We start from the raw sequence: 15,163 nt of genomic DNA, 5'->3' as shown, positions 1-15,163 counted from the left end.
ATGATAAATGAAGGAAATTGAAATCACCATAAATAATTGGTGAATCAACGGCGTTAAAGATAAATGGTAAGGTATTAAAATGTCGAATAGTTCTATGGGATTTCTTGGCATTTACGTGTAGTTTATTTAAAACGAATAACAACCGATTCATATTTTCCGGCAGCTAATTAAGAATTACGACAAAAATATTATCTCTGATAATATTAAATTAAGCCTTCAACGTTATAGATATTTCGGTCTTTTCATACACATGATATTTCGAAACAGTTAAAACTTTTCTTTTTGTCAATATCCAATATGCGAGATTACAAATAACAAAATACAATTCCAGATTTCTTGCTTTACTGCGCTGAAACATTTGATAACTAATTAAATTTTAATCAAGTGACTTTTTTTTTCTTTTCTTCTTAATTATATAGTTATTTTACTTCTCATGTTAGTTTGAATGAAGTTACTGCGGAAAAAGGCAAAAAAAGTATAGAAAGTCTGCGACAGTTCTTTTCGCCTTTAGAGTAATTAAAATAATAAACTTTTGCAAATAATAATGAAATCAAAGTACTTACATATTCTTCTTTATACTGGAGCTGTCCACGTACGTAGACTGCTAGCATAACGAAAACAATAACCTAAAAGAGAAGTTGTTACCATGAGAACTGACATTGCAACATTGGCATTAAAAAGTAAACATTATTATTATTACTACTACTACTACTCATCGCAAGGGACCACACCAACTGTGCCCCACTACTTAATCTGTGTTCGCACAACGGCACTAACCGTCATCAGCACAACGCCATCTACCGCCCGCCAATAGTAATTTTATCTTGTGAGTGAGTTCTCTGACCGATTTTCCTTTGTACGAGATGAAAAACATCGCAGTTTGTGGGAGTAAAAAAAAAAAAAAAAAATGCTACCGTCGTACAAATTGGCTAACTCACTTTTAACTGAAAATTTCATATATGAGGGGTGGGGTGGGGATGTGACATCTGTCCCATGAAATTCAACATTACACAAATTAAGCTACTGGAACCATTGAATAAATGGAGTCAGCAAAGAATGTATATAGCTTTTTTTTAATATTTTTTCCTCACAAGAAACAGAGCAGAAGATAGTAAGAGAAGATGAAGGTGGAGAAGGGTACAAATCACTCTGTTGCCAGAAGCAAAAAAAAAAAAAAAGTCAGAGGAATGAGATTGGAATAATATTTAATAATCACCTGAAAAATAGAGTAGCCGCGTTAAAGGATTGAGCGATGGAAAAAATGTCGATTAAAGCAATTTTAGAAAAGAGCATTTTAAATAGAATCTCAATCAGGTGACATGTTGAAAAAAGGAGAACTTTTAGGTCAAAATGGGAACGTAATAATATATATATATATTTCAAAATTCAAAATAGTTGAAAATTGTAAAGTGACGCTTGGAGAAAAAATAAAATTTTTATTATTTTTTTGAAGGACCTGGAAGTTGATGGATAGAAGAAAACATTCAAGAAAAATAGAAAGATGTGCATTCACGAATAAAGTAAGAAATAAAATGAGAGAAGATCATGTTGGAAAAAGTAAAGAAAAGAACTGAGAAGAGTAGAAAACTTGATAGAGAGAGAGAGAGAGAGAGAGAGAGAGAAGGTACAGGAAGCAATAAGTAGAAACAAATGTGAAGAGGTTGAGAATCGGAGAAAATAAGAAAATTTATGGAAATTGTAAGACACGAGACGTAAAAAAGGAACAAAAGATAAAGTCGTATGGAAGACAAAAAGAAAAGTATTGCAAAACTATTTTTGATAATCTTTTCGAGAAAGGGATTTTATAAAATAAGCTAGGAAAGGGGGGTCGGCGGGGAAAAATTTGTGAAATCTGACTTTATTTGAATGATAAAAATAGGAACTTCGTAGCAGGGAGAATGAAATGAAGGAAGGATGAAGGGAATACTTCAGAGAACTGCTGATTCCGGAAAATAAAAGACGAAAGCGAAATGCACGGACCAGTAGCGGAGAGGAAATTGAATTATGAACGAAATGAAAAAAAAAAATCATCTGCAGTTGTATTTGGGGTGAAAATAGTCCTGGAGGAGAAACACATGGAAGGAATTACGGACGATCTTTAACATAATATGGAAAGTGGGAAGAAATATCGGAAGATTAGAAGGACAGGGTTACTGCGGGAAAAAAAAAAAAAAAAAAAAAAAAAAAAACGCCACTCTAATCCTGGCATTCTCCAATTTAACTAACTCCACAAAGAATCCGCTCATCAAAACAGCCCCTCCCTTCCACAGTTCGAGAAGTGATGTCGCCCACATGTACTCACCTTAGACAGCATGTTGACAACAGGTAGATGCGTCTCCCAAAAGTGATGAGTGCGGATGACACGTTCATCCTGAGCTTTTATAGCCGGCTGTGACCTCCTTCCGGACTCAAGGTGAATTGTCTCTGAGGGTTAGAGGTCGATTCGGGGGGGGGGGGGAGAAGAAGGAAGAAGAAGGTAAGAATATCAAGGAAAGTGGAACACATTTTTCTGTTTTCTCGGTTTCGTTTGAAAATTCACGTCTAAAATGCCTCTGGCGTTGCAATGGAAACGAACGAGAAAATTTAATCCGAATGTATTTGGTATTTAGACAGTATACTTTATTTTTAATCTATTGTAGACAATATAGATAATATAGTGTGAGAAAAATATCCCATTTAAAACTTAACGTTATGTCCAGGAAGATGCAGATGGTTTTTAAGGTGTTGAGAGGATATCTTCGTGTGTCGTTATGTGCAAATGCAAAAGTCCATAGTATGGAATTTAAATGGGGAACTTTATACCCCTTTTCCGATTCTGTTACACAAATAAAGAACATATAAATATGAAATTTTTAAAAATACTAAAATTTAGTGAAATATATTTAATTTCATTATTCAATTATTCATTGATTTTTTGGAATATTTAGTTCTGAAGATTCTTTATGAAGTCGTACAACCTTTAACAGTTCAAATCATTTTAATCTTATAAATGTTTTCATAGCTTCCAGTTTATTTACAAAAAAAAAAAAAAAAAAGCTTCAGTTATTGTATCATTTGGTGTTCCTTAAAAGTGTATCGTGTGCAAAACAATAACTCTGTTTTCACAGACATTACGAAGTTGTACGAAAGAAATATCTTATATAAGAAGTCCAACTCGTACTCATAGCCTTATAATAAGGCTTTCTATTCTTTCTGAGGCTATGGTTCACGTAGGCTTTTCAGTCAAAAGCGGTCCCGGTCTCATACATTGGGGACTTTTTTTTTTTTCCCAGCTGTCTTCTTGTTTAACATACAGTAGTCCCAGTTAAAGAGGGAGCATTATAAGAGACCTACCGACTTCTGCATTATAATTCTTACTGCCATATAAAACAGGTCGCAGTGCTTAGTTTTCGAAGACAAATATTAGGAGAAGTGAGCGTGATCCTGGAGAAGCCATTGAAAATACTTATTTTTAAAACATTCCTTGTTCTATTTTAATAATTTACTTCAATTGTGATATTTATTTTCGGTTTTTTGTGTCAGACATGTTTCGTTTCGGTTATTTAACTAAAAATTAAGAATATTTATTTCTTATATGGTGCTCAATTCTCCTCTTCTAAGATATATGAATGCATTTAGAAGTCAAGATGTTATTAGATGACAGCGATGAATGGGACAGTTTGATTTGGTTCAGTTCGAATTACAGCCGAAACAGCTAAAGCTATGAAGGCTAGTGTTAACTGCGTGTGTTCCTGCCGATTGGATTGTTTTGCAGATTCAAGGACCTGTTTTCGAAAAAAAAAAAAAAAAAAAAAACTGACCGCCTCCATATAAGACGGACCAACTTACTTTCATTTGGAAAAGCTGCTATAAAAATTTTTCGCTTTCTGCACGAAATTCGAGCCTAGTTCTTCTCGGTCGAATATTGCGACACCCTCGTTATCGTGCTATGTCGGTACCCTGTAGTGATCTAGGAAATAAACTTCCCAGCACTTTGCGTCATATATGAATCTGTGGGATATGCTACGACGTTATTTTTCTATTGCATTTACCTTAACTTGAATTTTTTTATGTGCCCCCCCCCCCACGAAAGGTTTTTGTAAACCGATAGTACATTAGTACCTTGGGTGATCTAAATATTTTTTCTGTTTTTTTTTTCTCTCTATTTTTATTTATTTTCATATGGTATGGAAATCCTGCTCTAGACACCATGCCTAAAACTTTTTCAAGCCACTTCAGGCCTCCAATAAGCGGGGAGGTGGTCTTCCACCGGATGATGAAATTCATCTTCCATCTAAAGACAATCACAAACATCCATGCCCACTGCGGGATTCGAACCCGCGGCCAGTTAGTTTAAGAGCGAATAGGCCAACCACTTGTCCCCAGACCGGCAATTTTACAGAATTTTCCACTGCATTTATATAAAATTGCCAAGCTCGATACCATTTGGCTCTTTCATTTTAGGTAAACTTCCGAAAACCCACAAACATCTACTACGTTGGGGAAAAAAATCTAAATTGTTGGACATTGGCCGATTGGAAAATGTCCCCGTTCTCTAGCCAAGGCTTCTCGGCGTATTGAAAGCCTGAAGTGGCTTGAAAAACTTTCATCTTTGATGTCTGGACCAATAAAATCAGATTAGCTATCCTTTTGCCAATACTTATACTATCGTACTACAGGTTTCTTGTCTTCTTTTCACTCCCTCAATGCAAAGAATGTCTTTTGAACATCTGTTTCCTGGAGCGTGGAAAAAGTGAACAGCTTTTGGTTGTACAAATCTGAATTCTGTTCTTGTAAAGGATGCAAAAGACTTTTTTTCCATTTCTTTATTAACTGAGTTTGCTCTTCAAGGAAACCTTATTTTTGTCCCTTTCTGATGCAAATTGACTAGTTTGATAACGCTGTAATTAATACACACAAAACATCGATATCAGTTAGCTTTAGTTTTTAGTTATTAATGGAAAACAAACGAAAGAGGTCCACCGATTACATTAATAATAAGGAAATGATTGCTTGTGATTCTCTCTGAAACCTGCGAAGTTGCTGCTACTTATACGTTGTATTCCCCCATATGACGTTCTCCATTTTTGATCATTAACTTGCAGGTGGATTTCAATTTCCTATTCTAAATCTCTCAACGAAACTAAAACATAAAAAAAAAATACATTTACATTATTCTCCTAATTTAAATTATTTAATTTTTTTTTTTTTATGTGGAACCGCATGTACACATGTGCACATGCGGTTCCACATAAGTAGGATTGAGTCCAGATATATTTAAGTCTTATATTTCACTATTCTTTTACGTTGCTGTAACAGTACTTTATTTCGTGTTATTTAAATAGCATGAAGCGAATGAATTGTTCGTGTCGCCCTCTGTTGTCAATTATCTGTATAGCTTTATTACTATCTGTATACACTCCAAGCATTTTTATTATGATTAATACCAAGAGTGTGAATTGCCGTTATAATTGCTTTTCTAGAAATAATTTTTAGATAATTAGTATTAAATAAATTGTTATTTTCGCTTTTTTTTTTCTTCGTTATTTAAATCATGTGATTGTATATGAAGATTACACTGTATTACTAAATGAATACGGTTTTAGAGTTACTATTTTTTTTTTTTTTTTGAAATTAGTCCTATTTTATTCCTTTTTTTTTTCTTGTCTTAAATATCAAAGTTCTCGACTTTCTCATGTGACTTTCAGTTGCTCATTTGTTACGTTTGGTATTTATACGCATTTAACGTGAGATTTGACGTTTTTAAGTTTCGTTCTAACATGAACGTTAACAAGATTAATTTGAAACAAAAGAAATCTAGATCGTAGAGTGTTATTATTATTATTTTGCCTTAATTTTTTATTTTTTTATTGCAGAACTCCAGCAACGCAATTCTAAATAGATTATAGATAATTTCTTTTCTCATACAGTTTGCTAATGCAGGCCAAGGGCATCCTTTATATTTCTTATAGAGATAATAATATCCTCCAAGCCCTTCATTAAATGTCATCAATTTTTTTCAAGGTTCGATTTGCGACTGCTTCTAATTTTTTTCAATAATGTCACACGTGTATCCACACACCGCATAGGCTTGTGAAAGAGAGTCAATATTTAATTCTGTAGTATTGAACGTTTATTATTCGGAAGGGGCTTTCCTCTCGAGAATCCGCAGTCTGACCCATATTTAGTGTCTCCGTACGTGACACGAATGCAGATTTAGTTTAGATAATGGATATTCCAATTACTGAAATGCTACTTTATATATATTTCTATGTCTGTTTTCTTTTTAATTTTTTCCCCTAGTCACTATCAAAATGTCTGTTCATATTTGACAACGTCTATAGTCCATCACAAAACTTTATTGATATTCACAAAGCAAATTATTTATTACATGTACACATTTTGATCAATATAACAAAGAAAATATAGGCAGGCGTTCAAACAGAATCACAGGTAGTATAGAATAAGCTTTGTCTCATTTACACATAAGCATTATATTACAGAAATCAGATAGTACATTAATTCCATCAGTACGATCCGTGTGCGCTGTATTGTTTTCCTGTAGACGCGTATGCTCCTGCTGGGGGTTCTTGGGCGGTGATAACTACGTCTGCAGGATTGGCATTGTACGTGCCTGGTTCGTTGGTGTTGATGGAAGCTCTGAATCCGCCTGCGTCAGCTTCGTATTGCACTTCGCGATACAATCCCAAAGCATCCCTGTAACCATAGGAACCTTTCTTGTTTCCAGCTTGGTCTCCTTGTTCCTGCTGATAGAGATTAGCTCCATCTTCGGTGTTTCCCTGATAATTGAAGTTGTATGGCTGGGGAGGGCTGTCCTGAAAAATAAACACATCCATTATACCGCTTTATCAGAAATCTTTCCACGTCTGATGAGTGGCTGCTGCGATTTTAAAAATCATAGAAGTGAAATCGAATGTGCAGGTACTTACTGCGTAAGACTGTCTCGGAGCTGCCGCAACAGGCGTGTACGCTGCGCCTTGGAGTGGATAAGGGCTTGCTCCTTTCCCATAACCGTGTTGTCCTCTGGCGCATGCAGCTATCACAAGAACAGCAAATACCTGGAATGAGGAATTTGTTTCTTTAAATCCGATATCTTTAAGAATCTAAAGAGGATATACCTTAACTGTACCTCCTTTCTAAGTTGTAACAGGCTCCATCAAATAGGTACGATTATAACTACCATGATGAAGGACAATCACTCTTGAAGATGAAGCCACAGAAAAGCGAGTCCGGGCCAATAGATGTGTATGTGGGGAGGAGGGGGATGTAGGGGAAATAAGACAAAATATTCTTTCACTATTATCATTAATATCTCATATTCGGTGAAATTTTACCGATCGTTAGTCAAACTTAAAACTTGATCCTATCCTATTCCTACCCTTAATTCTATTAAGATTTGAATATGAAAATCACCGATCGCAATAAAATGAAGCCATTTTAATGATTCACAAAAACAACTAACTAGGTGAGTATATCTGTTAATTGCGTATGTCCTCCGGCCGATTGTCTCTTTTAGGGAATTGAAAACCGAAATCCTGCCATTATTATAAGACTGCTTGACTTATCTTCATTTGAAAAGCTCAGATTCCTCGCGGAGTTTCTAGACGGGATTCGAACCTGGGTCTTTCTATCAGAAGGGCAAATGCGTTTTCCTCGCGAGCTGTTTTGAGGGAATGACTGATTTTCTTTTTTTAAATCGTTATTGCAAAAGCAGGCCCTCTTGAAATTGCACATGTTTAGATACTTAAAGAGGATCACAATCGACTTCCTGAATGCAAGCATATATCTTTTCCTTGCATTACGGAAATCTTGAAAAGTATAATGAAAAGAAGGCTGATAAAATATAAATTTAAGACGCTTTCTTAACGAAACAGACACACAAATTCTGTAAAGTAAGTCAGAGAATGTCTTTACATCCATTAGAATTTATTTCCTTTTACTTCCGTTTAGTTCTTTATACTTATCTAAATACATTTTCGAGACTTTTCTTTTTAATCCTGTATATATATTATACAAAGAATATCTAGAGCCTAATAAGAATACAAATTAAAGGAATTGCTCATATTTTAATAACCAGAAATATCATAATTATCATGCAATATTTTTGATATTTTTGACGTATCAAAAATATCAAAGGACGATTTACTGACAAAGATATAGATAGATAGATAGATAGATAGAGAGAGAGAGAGAGAGAGAGAGAGAGAGAGAGAGAGAGAGTAGAGAGAGAGAGAGAGAGAGAGAGAGAGATGTGATCTCTTTACAAAGTGAGTGTCATCCGCGGATGAAATCGCATCTAAGGAACGACAAAAAGGTTAGTGGAGCGAAGCAAATAGATTCGTTATCGACATTCGTGACTTACCTGATACAGCATGTTGACTCCTTTAAGCAAACAGGTGGAAACTCGAAGTGAGCGTTGTCTGTCTTCTTCTGTGTGTGAAGATGAGCAGTGTTGGACATTTTTATACCTCCGTTTGACCTGATTCCGCTCCAAAAGAAGATACCGATATTCATCATCACGTGATGAGAGAGTGCCTAAAGGGATAAGGTGGACACCAGAACATCCCTAAAACTGGAACATCGAGAGTAAAACTTTTCTATTGGAACTTTTAACCTTAGCAGGGGTACTCCCCCGTTATAATTGACAGATGGACCACATTTAATTCTGGTTTGAAGCCAGTTTTGTTTTTTTTCTAGAAGTGACCTACACTAACGGTCAAAATATCCTTCACCCTGTCTCTAGAAAGCATCTCCTCCTCCGCTTACACGGAAGCGTTTTCTGTAGGACAAGGGTGCGCCGATTGTGAAACTAGTCCATAGTGGGTGCTGAAGGTGCTGACGGAGTCGGCCAGATAGGTCTATTCCTCTCTTTCATTCACTAAATAAGTGAGCAAGTAAACCGAAATAAGTTTAGAATCAAGAATAATAAAATCACAAAATATATTAGTCAAATAAATAAATAAATAAATAAATAAATATATATATATATAAGGGTGATATGAAGCTTTCGTATTATTATCAGAGCGAACTCCTTTTCATTAATATATCATTTCCATTCCTTTACTTTACGTCACACACACACACACATATTTAATTATTCAAATTATGTTCTCAGTCTTTTATAAACATTGTTTTAAATGAAACAAAAAAAAAATGAAGTATTTCTTGCATCAAACATAATTAAATTAATACTGATACTAAAATTGCTAAATGTACTGTAATAATATGCTTATGTAATATACGAATATTACTCTATAAGATATGAAAATTTAATGTAATAAAAACAGTAATATTACTAAAATTTATGTAAATAATGAATTTACTTTGCACTGTATGGTTGTAGGAAATATAGTTTAATTGTAATATGTAAATACCGTGTATAAGCACACTCTCAAATTATGAACTGCAACACGTAATATTGTTCGACTTGTGTAAATGCGAATTATATGGTAAATTATCACTGCGTTTATTATTGATAATAGCAATATGGATGATTATTTTATACCAACTGCACGTTATAAGGATATTATTTAAAACCTGTACTTCATTACAGGTTGAAGTAAAATGTAGTTTTGTTGTGTAAATTATTTAAGAGATAATGAAGTGCGTATTATTATTTAAAACATTATTATTATTATTATTTTATAGTAGCAGTTCCACCCACGAAAGTTCTGAAACCGATAATACAACCGCATGTGGATAAACCAATGGCAAGAAGAGGGTCGTTAGTTACTACAGCAAGTCTGTAGTTTAAGTAAAATGTGATGCTGCTGCTGGGATTTTAGAAGCTTTAAGGAGAATGGCAGAATTATGTTGATAGTTTGAATGAAAATATCCCGGGAAGTATCTTTAGAAAAGTCATAGAACAGACACTGGAGCTTGTGTGCGTGCGTGTGTGTGTGTAAGCGCGCGCGCTTCAGGTTGGAGGGAACAGGTAAGAGAGCCGTCGTTAATCAGTATGACTTTTCTCTAATGAATGGGGGTCCACAATTTTTTTCGGTTTGGGGAAAACACCTCTTCAAATGTAGTACTCCATATCAGGATTTGAAATTCTTGCTCCTTGGATGCGAGTACGTTTATGTGAGGAGAAGCCTGAGGTAAGAACAGGTGGAGTGGAATTTGTTTAACGAGATGTGACTTCTGGAATAATCGTTCCCTTATTGGAGACTGGTAGATAAAAGCGATCATTATTGAAGAAAATTGTTACAGATATTATCTAGGTCTTGTGTGAGTGCACCACTCAAGAGGGCTCAATGTCGTTCCCAAAGCTGCTATTAGAAACTGCAGTCAGTGAAAGATTTTCGTTACTTGCAACACACTGGTCTGTATCAAAAACTTAGGAATCTAAGATTCTTCGCAGTCATCCTAGGAAGTGTATGCGGGGAGAGATATTTTATTTATTTTTTATTAAACTTTAAAATATACATTGGAAGATAGGCAACAAAAAAGGACTATTTTTTTTGGTTTTTCTCTGTATTACAGAGAAAAAAGGATTTTATTTTTAGATATACAATAGAAATGAGAGAAAAAAAGCTACATTAGTGGTAGACAGGATTTGTCTTTTCACTAAGAGTCAATATTACAGTTCAGTATCACTTTTAGTTATTTTTCGGCTGAAGTGTATCGTCATCGGCAATCCAGAACAGGGTACCAGTTGGATTCCACTCCTCTATGAATTTTGCGACAGTTCCTGTTTCTTTGTAGTAATCAAATTCCAGTGAAAGCCTGCTTTGCAGTCTCCGCCGTAGGCTACACATGAGGGTTTGTTCCAATTCAGTGATGGATGGGTGCTGGTTATTTCTTGTATGTTTAAAGTAGAAACTGTAAATGACGGCCTTGGCGCACATGAAGTGGAAATTGCATATTCTGTGTTTGTTCTCTTCTGTATGGACTAAATTCCAGTAGTTACAGGTGCTAGAGGCTCTATTCAGATCATCGCTTTGTTTGCAGGACAGGTTAGATATGTGTGTGTTCCAAGGTGTCTGAAACTTCGCAGAAATAGACACTGATCCGATTCCCTTAGCTGAAATTTGTAGAGCTTAGTAGGAGTTGGCAAGAGTCCGCACGGTTAGCCTAGTGGCTTTGCGCTTCGCAACCATATGCCTGGGGAAGGAGTGTCCCAGGTTCGATTCTCGTCGAAGACGTGAGGAACTTGAGGATCTTTCTCAGGCATAGCCAAGTTAGCCGGTCTTGGGCGCGGGCAGTAGGGTTTTTTCCACCAGTTTAGCTGGCGTTTTTCATCCCGCAAGTAGGAAAACCGGCCCAGTGAACATACGCCTCTACAGTCAAAAATATATTCCCCTCAGCGGCAGACCAGGCGACAGGTTGGTTGGGAGTGGTACTAACAAGAAGTCGCTTCTAAGTAACACGCTGACCCTGCCTAGGAATAATGCGTAGGGAAAGAAGAAGAAGAAGTAGGAGTTGGCAAGATGTTATGCCATCGCCTTCCCTGTATGTCAGAATCTGGTTTGGCACACCTCGATTTATATGGAAGATCCCACTGAAAACTGAGTGGCATGTGCAGCTTAGTAGATGAGAGGGTTGAGGATGAATATACGAAGGGCGAAGTTGGAGGCACTGATATGAGGAAGTGGTATATTTTCTTGTAGTTCGAGGGAAGAATTAGAGATGATGCAATATGAAAGGTAGGCTCTCCGCAGTTTCTAGAAGAAATACGGATTCCCTGAGGTGTAGTGATATCTGGATAGGCTTTTGTAATAGAAGCTTGCATCTGTTGATATTGCTTTTCAGTTTTTGGGTTCTTCATTGGTAGGCTTATGAATGTTTTCCACTTTAGGGTCTGGGTCAGGAGGTCCCCTATGATTCTTATTCCTGCCCAGTTCCATGTAGGGAAAAGAAGGGCTGGCCAGTTGTGAGACTTGCTATGTTTCTGTTCGAAAACAGTGGTTTTGATAGTACAGTTGACTCTGTTGATCCTGTCAGTGTGTGATGAAGTTCTGTCTTTTTCCACCGCTGTAGAGCATCTTTGTAAAAATGAGGTAGTTTAGGAGGTGGTGGTACAGAACTGGCCATTCGAAGGATTGTGGAAAGTGTAAGTCCTTTGGCGGATGATTTCATGATGTAATCGAAGGTGGCTACATAAGCATGATTGGACTCAATAAGGGAGGTGTGACTTGCAGAGTTCAGAGTATGTTGTCCAGTTAGTATTGTTCCATAGGAAACGTTTCATTGCCTTTTTATGATGGAGAAATTCTTCGGAGTGTTTTAGTACTTTGAGGGTATGCCATAGCACACTCGCAGCCATCTGGTTGATTATTAGGATTCTTCCTCTAAGTGAAGACATTGAACGAATGCTGTTCCATTTTCCTGGTACTTGTTTAAATCAGTTGTGTAGCTGTGTCCAGTTCAGTGCATTATATATTTTGGTGTTGCCAAGGTGTACACCTAAATATATTTGTCTTTCATTTGACCAGGTACATTCAATCGGAGAATCAGTTCTGGCCTTCCATCTGCCTAACCTCAAATCAGTGGTTTTTGCAGAGTTTAATTTGGCCCCTGTGGCTTGTGCATATAGTCTTTGTGCTTCCTTGGTTACTGTCATTTCTTCTTCATTTCGGATTATTACGGTGACGTCATCGGCATATGCTGATAGGGTTATTTTTTGATGAGGATCTGTTATGCTGGTTCGTTTCGAGATGATGGTGTCGTGTACTCTTTTTAAGAAGGGTTCTATGACCAGTGTGTATAATTGTCCAGAGAGAGGACATCCTTGCTTGATCCCTCGAGAGTATGACAAAGTGCGAGTGAGCCTGTTGTTAATTTTTAAAGAAGAGTGCATCTTTGTATAACAATTGCACTGTTTGTATGATGAGAGGGCCATAGCCGAATGCCTTTAGGACGTTATAAAGGTACTCGTGCTCTACCCTGTCGAAAGCCTTCTCCTGATCAACGCTGACGAGTGCTAGATCTTCATTTTGGCTGTTTGCGATGTGGATGAGATCTCTTATTAAATGGAGGTTTTCATGTATTGTTCTCCCAGGAACAGAATAAGTTTGATGTCGGCCAATAACTTCAGGCAGTGTTGGCTTTAGTCGGTTTGCAATAACTTTAGATAGATAGATAGATAGAGAGAGAGAGGGGGGGGGAAGGAACCCAAGTTTCCGAGAGGAAAACATCTCCGTATAAGATCAGGTGACTTAGCTGTTTGAGTCGCTTGCTTGGGTACAAGTCTTCCAAGTGAAAATTCCAACCTGATCAGCAGAAATCAGAGAAATACATTCCAAGTGAATTTATTCATCATTACCTTTATTCATGCAATGCGAGAGAGATAGGATTCTCTATTAGAGATTCAAGACAGTACAGTGCTAGAATTTAAATACAGTAATGCGAAACTAGTAGAACACTAGGATACCATATACGATTCAACTAATTCTGAAATCGCAAATTTCAGATTTTGATTTCAAATTTTGATTTGAAATCCCTGATGAAGTACAAGTATATAAGTGGTCAAGTTTCAAGGTAGCATGTTTGAAATTAAGCAATAGAACGAACAGAATCTGAAGGTTGATCAGAGCTTTTCAACTGAAGTTGAGTCAGCAAGTCTCATACGGAGTTGGAAAGGTTTTTCGTCCGGACACTTGGGTTTTTCATCCCCGTGAGTACACGTCTACAGACATAAAATACTTATTGTTGGGCCAGGAAAGTAGCATCGACCATTAGATTGAGGAGAGAAGATTGGCTTTTGTAGATTTATTTTGTAGTCACCTCTCCCACTGCGTATTGCAGTATTTGGTAGACTTAAGAGTACGATAGTGTAATCAAGAATAATGTTGAGGAGTGGATTGTTTACGGCAATATTTCTCAACCTGTGGTCCGCGGACCACAGGTGATCCGCGACGATGGGACAGGTGGTCCGCAGGCAGGCTTAAATTAATTAAATAAATATATATTTTTTTATTAGATGACATGAGTTTGACACGAGTTGCCTCAGCTTGCACTACCTTTAGGGTCAGTTGCTGCAGTATCCAGGTATTTGCTTACGCTTGGAATCGCCGAACTTTATACAGTTTCTACTATATTCGGCATGAAACTCTTTGAGTTTCTTATTCGGCTAAGAAACAATATGGGATGTAATGTCCCTTAACTTAAACAAAATATATTTTTTAATTATCCAAACAAAACAAATTAAAATTGAATAAGTAAAAATTATTGAAATCACATGGAGATTTAAAAAAACCAACAAATACTCTCAGAATGTTCAAAGACGGAAGCAATAAAACTATATTCTTATTCACTTCATCCTTCTTTTATTATTCGTCACTCTGCCGCTAAATTTGTAGCGGCAGATGAAGAATAATAAGAGGAGCGAAGTAAACAACAATATAGTTTTATTGCTTCCGCCTTCCCTTGCTGTTTTGTCAGATTTTGAGTGAGCATGTGTTATCCACATTTCAACTAATTGCGTGTTGTTTATTGATTTTTATTATTGAAGGTTTTCCTCCTTCAACCAAGGCTCAATACATCTTCAGAAGTATCCAAGTATCATCTACTAAATGATACTTGGACAAAGTGTGTCGTGAGTTAACCCCAGTATTTATATATTTTTCGGAAACGTTTTTTAATAATGGAAAAGTGGCTTAGAACTAGGACTTTGAAAAGAAGAGCAAATGAAACAGGTGATGCCAACCCTAATTGTGATACAAGTGTTGTAACGGCGAGTAAATCTGATACTATTAAAGTAGAAGAAACAAGCAGTTCAAAAGAAAAATACAGTAGGAAATATAACAGTTCATATTTGGAATTTGGGTTTACTTGGTGTGGAGATGAAAGTGAACAGAAACCTCAGTGTCTTTTGTGTTATGAAGTGTTGTCGAACGAGTGCATGAAACCTGCGAAACTCCGACGACATCTAGAAACTAAACATTGTGATGTGAAAAATAAGCCAATTGAATTTTTTCAGCGACGCTTAGGGACATTAAATCATGGGAAAGATATAGTTTTGGCTATGAGTTCCATTAATAGCATGGCACTGGAAGCATCCCATCTCGAAAACAGGGAAACCTCATTCTATCGGGAAAATTTGCTACTTCCAGCTGTAAAAGATGTTGATGATTCCTCTTCCAAATTACACTGTCGGTCGCAGAATTAATGGTATGGCAGAGGACGTAGAATCTCAGTTAATCGAAAGAGTTAAGAAGAGCCC

The 15,163-nt window shown here is 36.5% G+C and overlaps 1 protein-coding gene across 1 annotated transcript in view; it reads right to left on the bottom strand.

The window, feature by feature from the left end:
• Nucleotides 1-8,374, bottom strand: part of LOC150093176 (uncharacterized) — a 29,818-nt gene extending 21,444 nt beyond the window's left edge. The window contains exons 1-3 of the mRNA XM_090414177.1: nucleotides 8,363-8,374; nucleotides 6,930-7,058; nucleotides 6,514-6,815 (exon numbers count right to left, since the gene is read on the bottom strand). Coding sequence (XP_090270303.1) covers nucleotides 6,514-6,815; nucleotides 6,930-7,058; nucleotides 8,363-8,374 — 443 coding nt within the window. The remainder of the gene's footprint in view (nucleotides 1-6,513; nucleotides 6,816-6,929; nucleotides 7,059-8,362) is intronic.
• Between the last annotated feature and the right edge of the window lie 6,789 nt (nucleotides 8,375-15,163).

This window comes from Typopeltis vanoorti, chromosome 24, assembly GCF_054136105.1.
Source record: "Typopeltis vanoorti isolate ZY-2024b chromosome 24, IOZ_Tvanoo_1.0, whole genome shotgun sequence".
Taxonomy (NCBI): Eukaryota; Metazoa; Arthropoda; class Arachnida; order Uropygi; family Thelyphonidae; genus Typopeltis; species Typopeltis vanoorti.
This window is presented reverse-complemented; position numbering and strand designations above follow the sequence as displayed.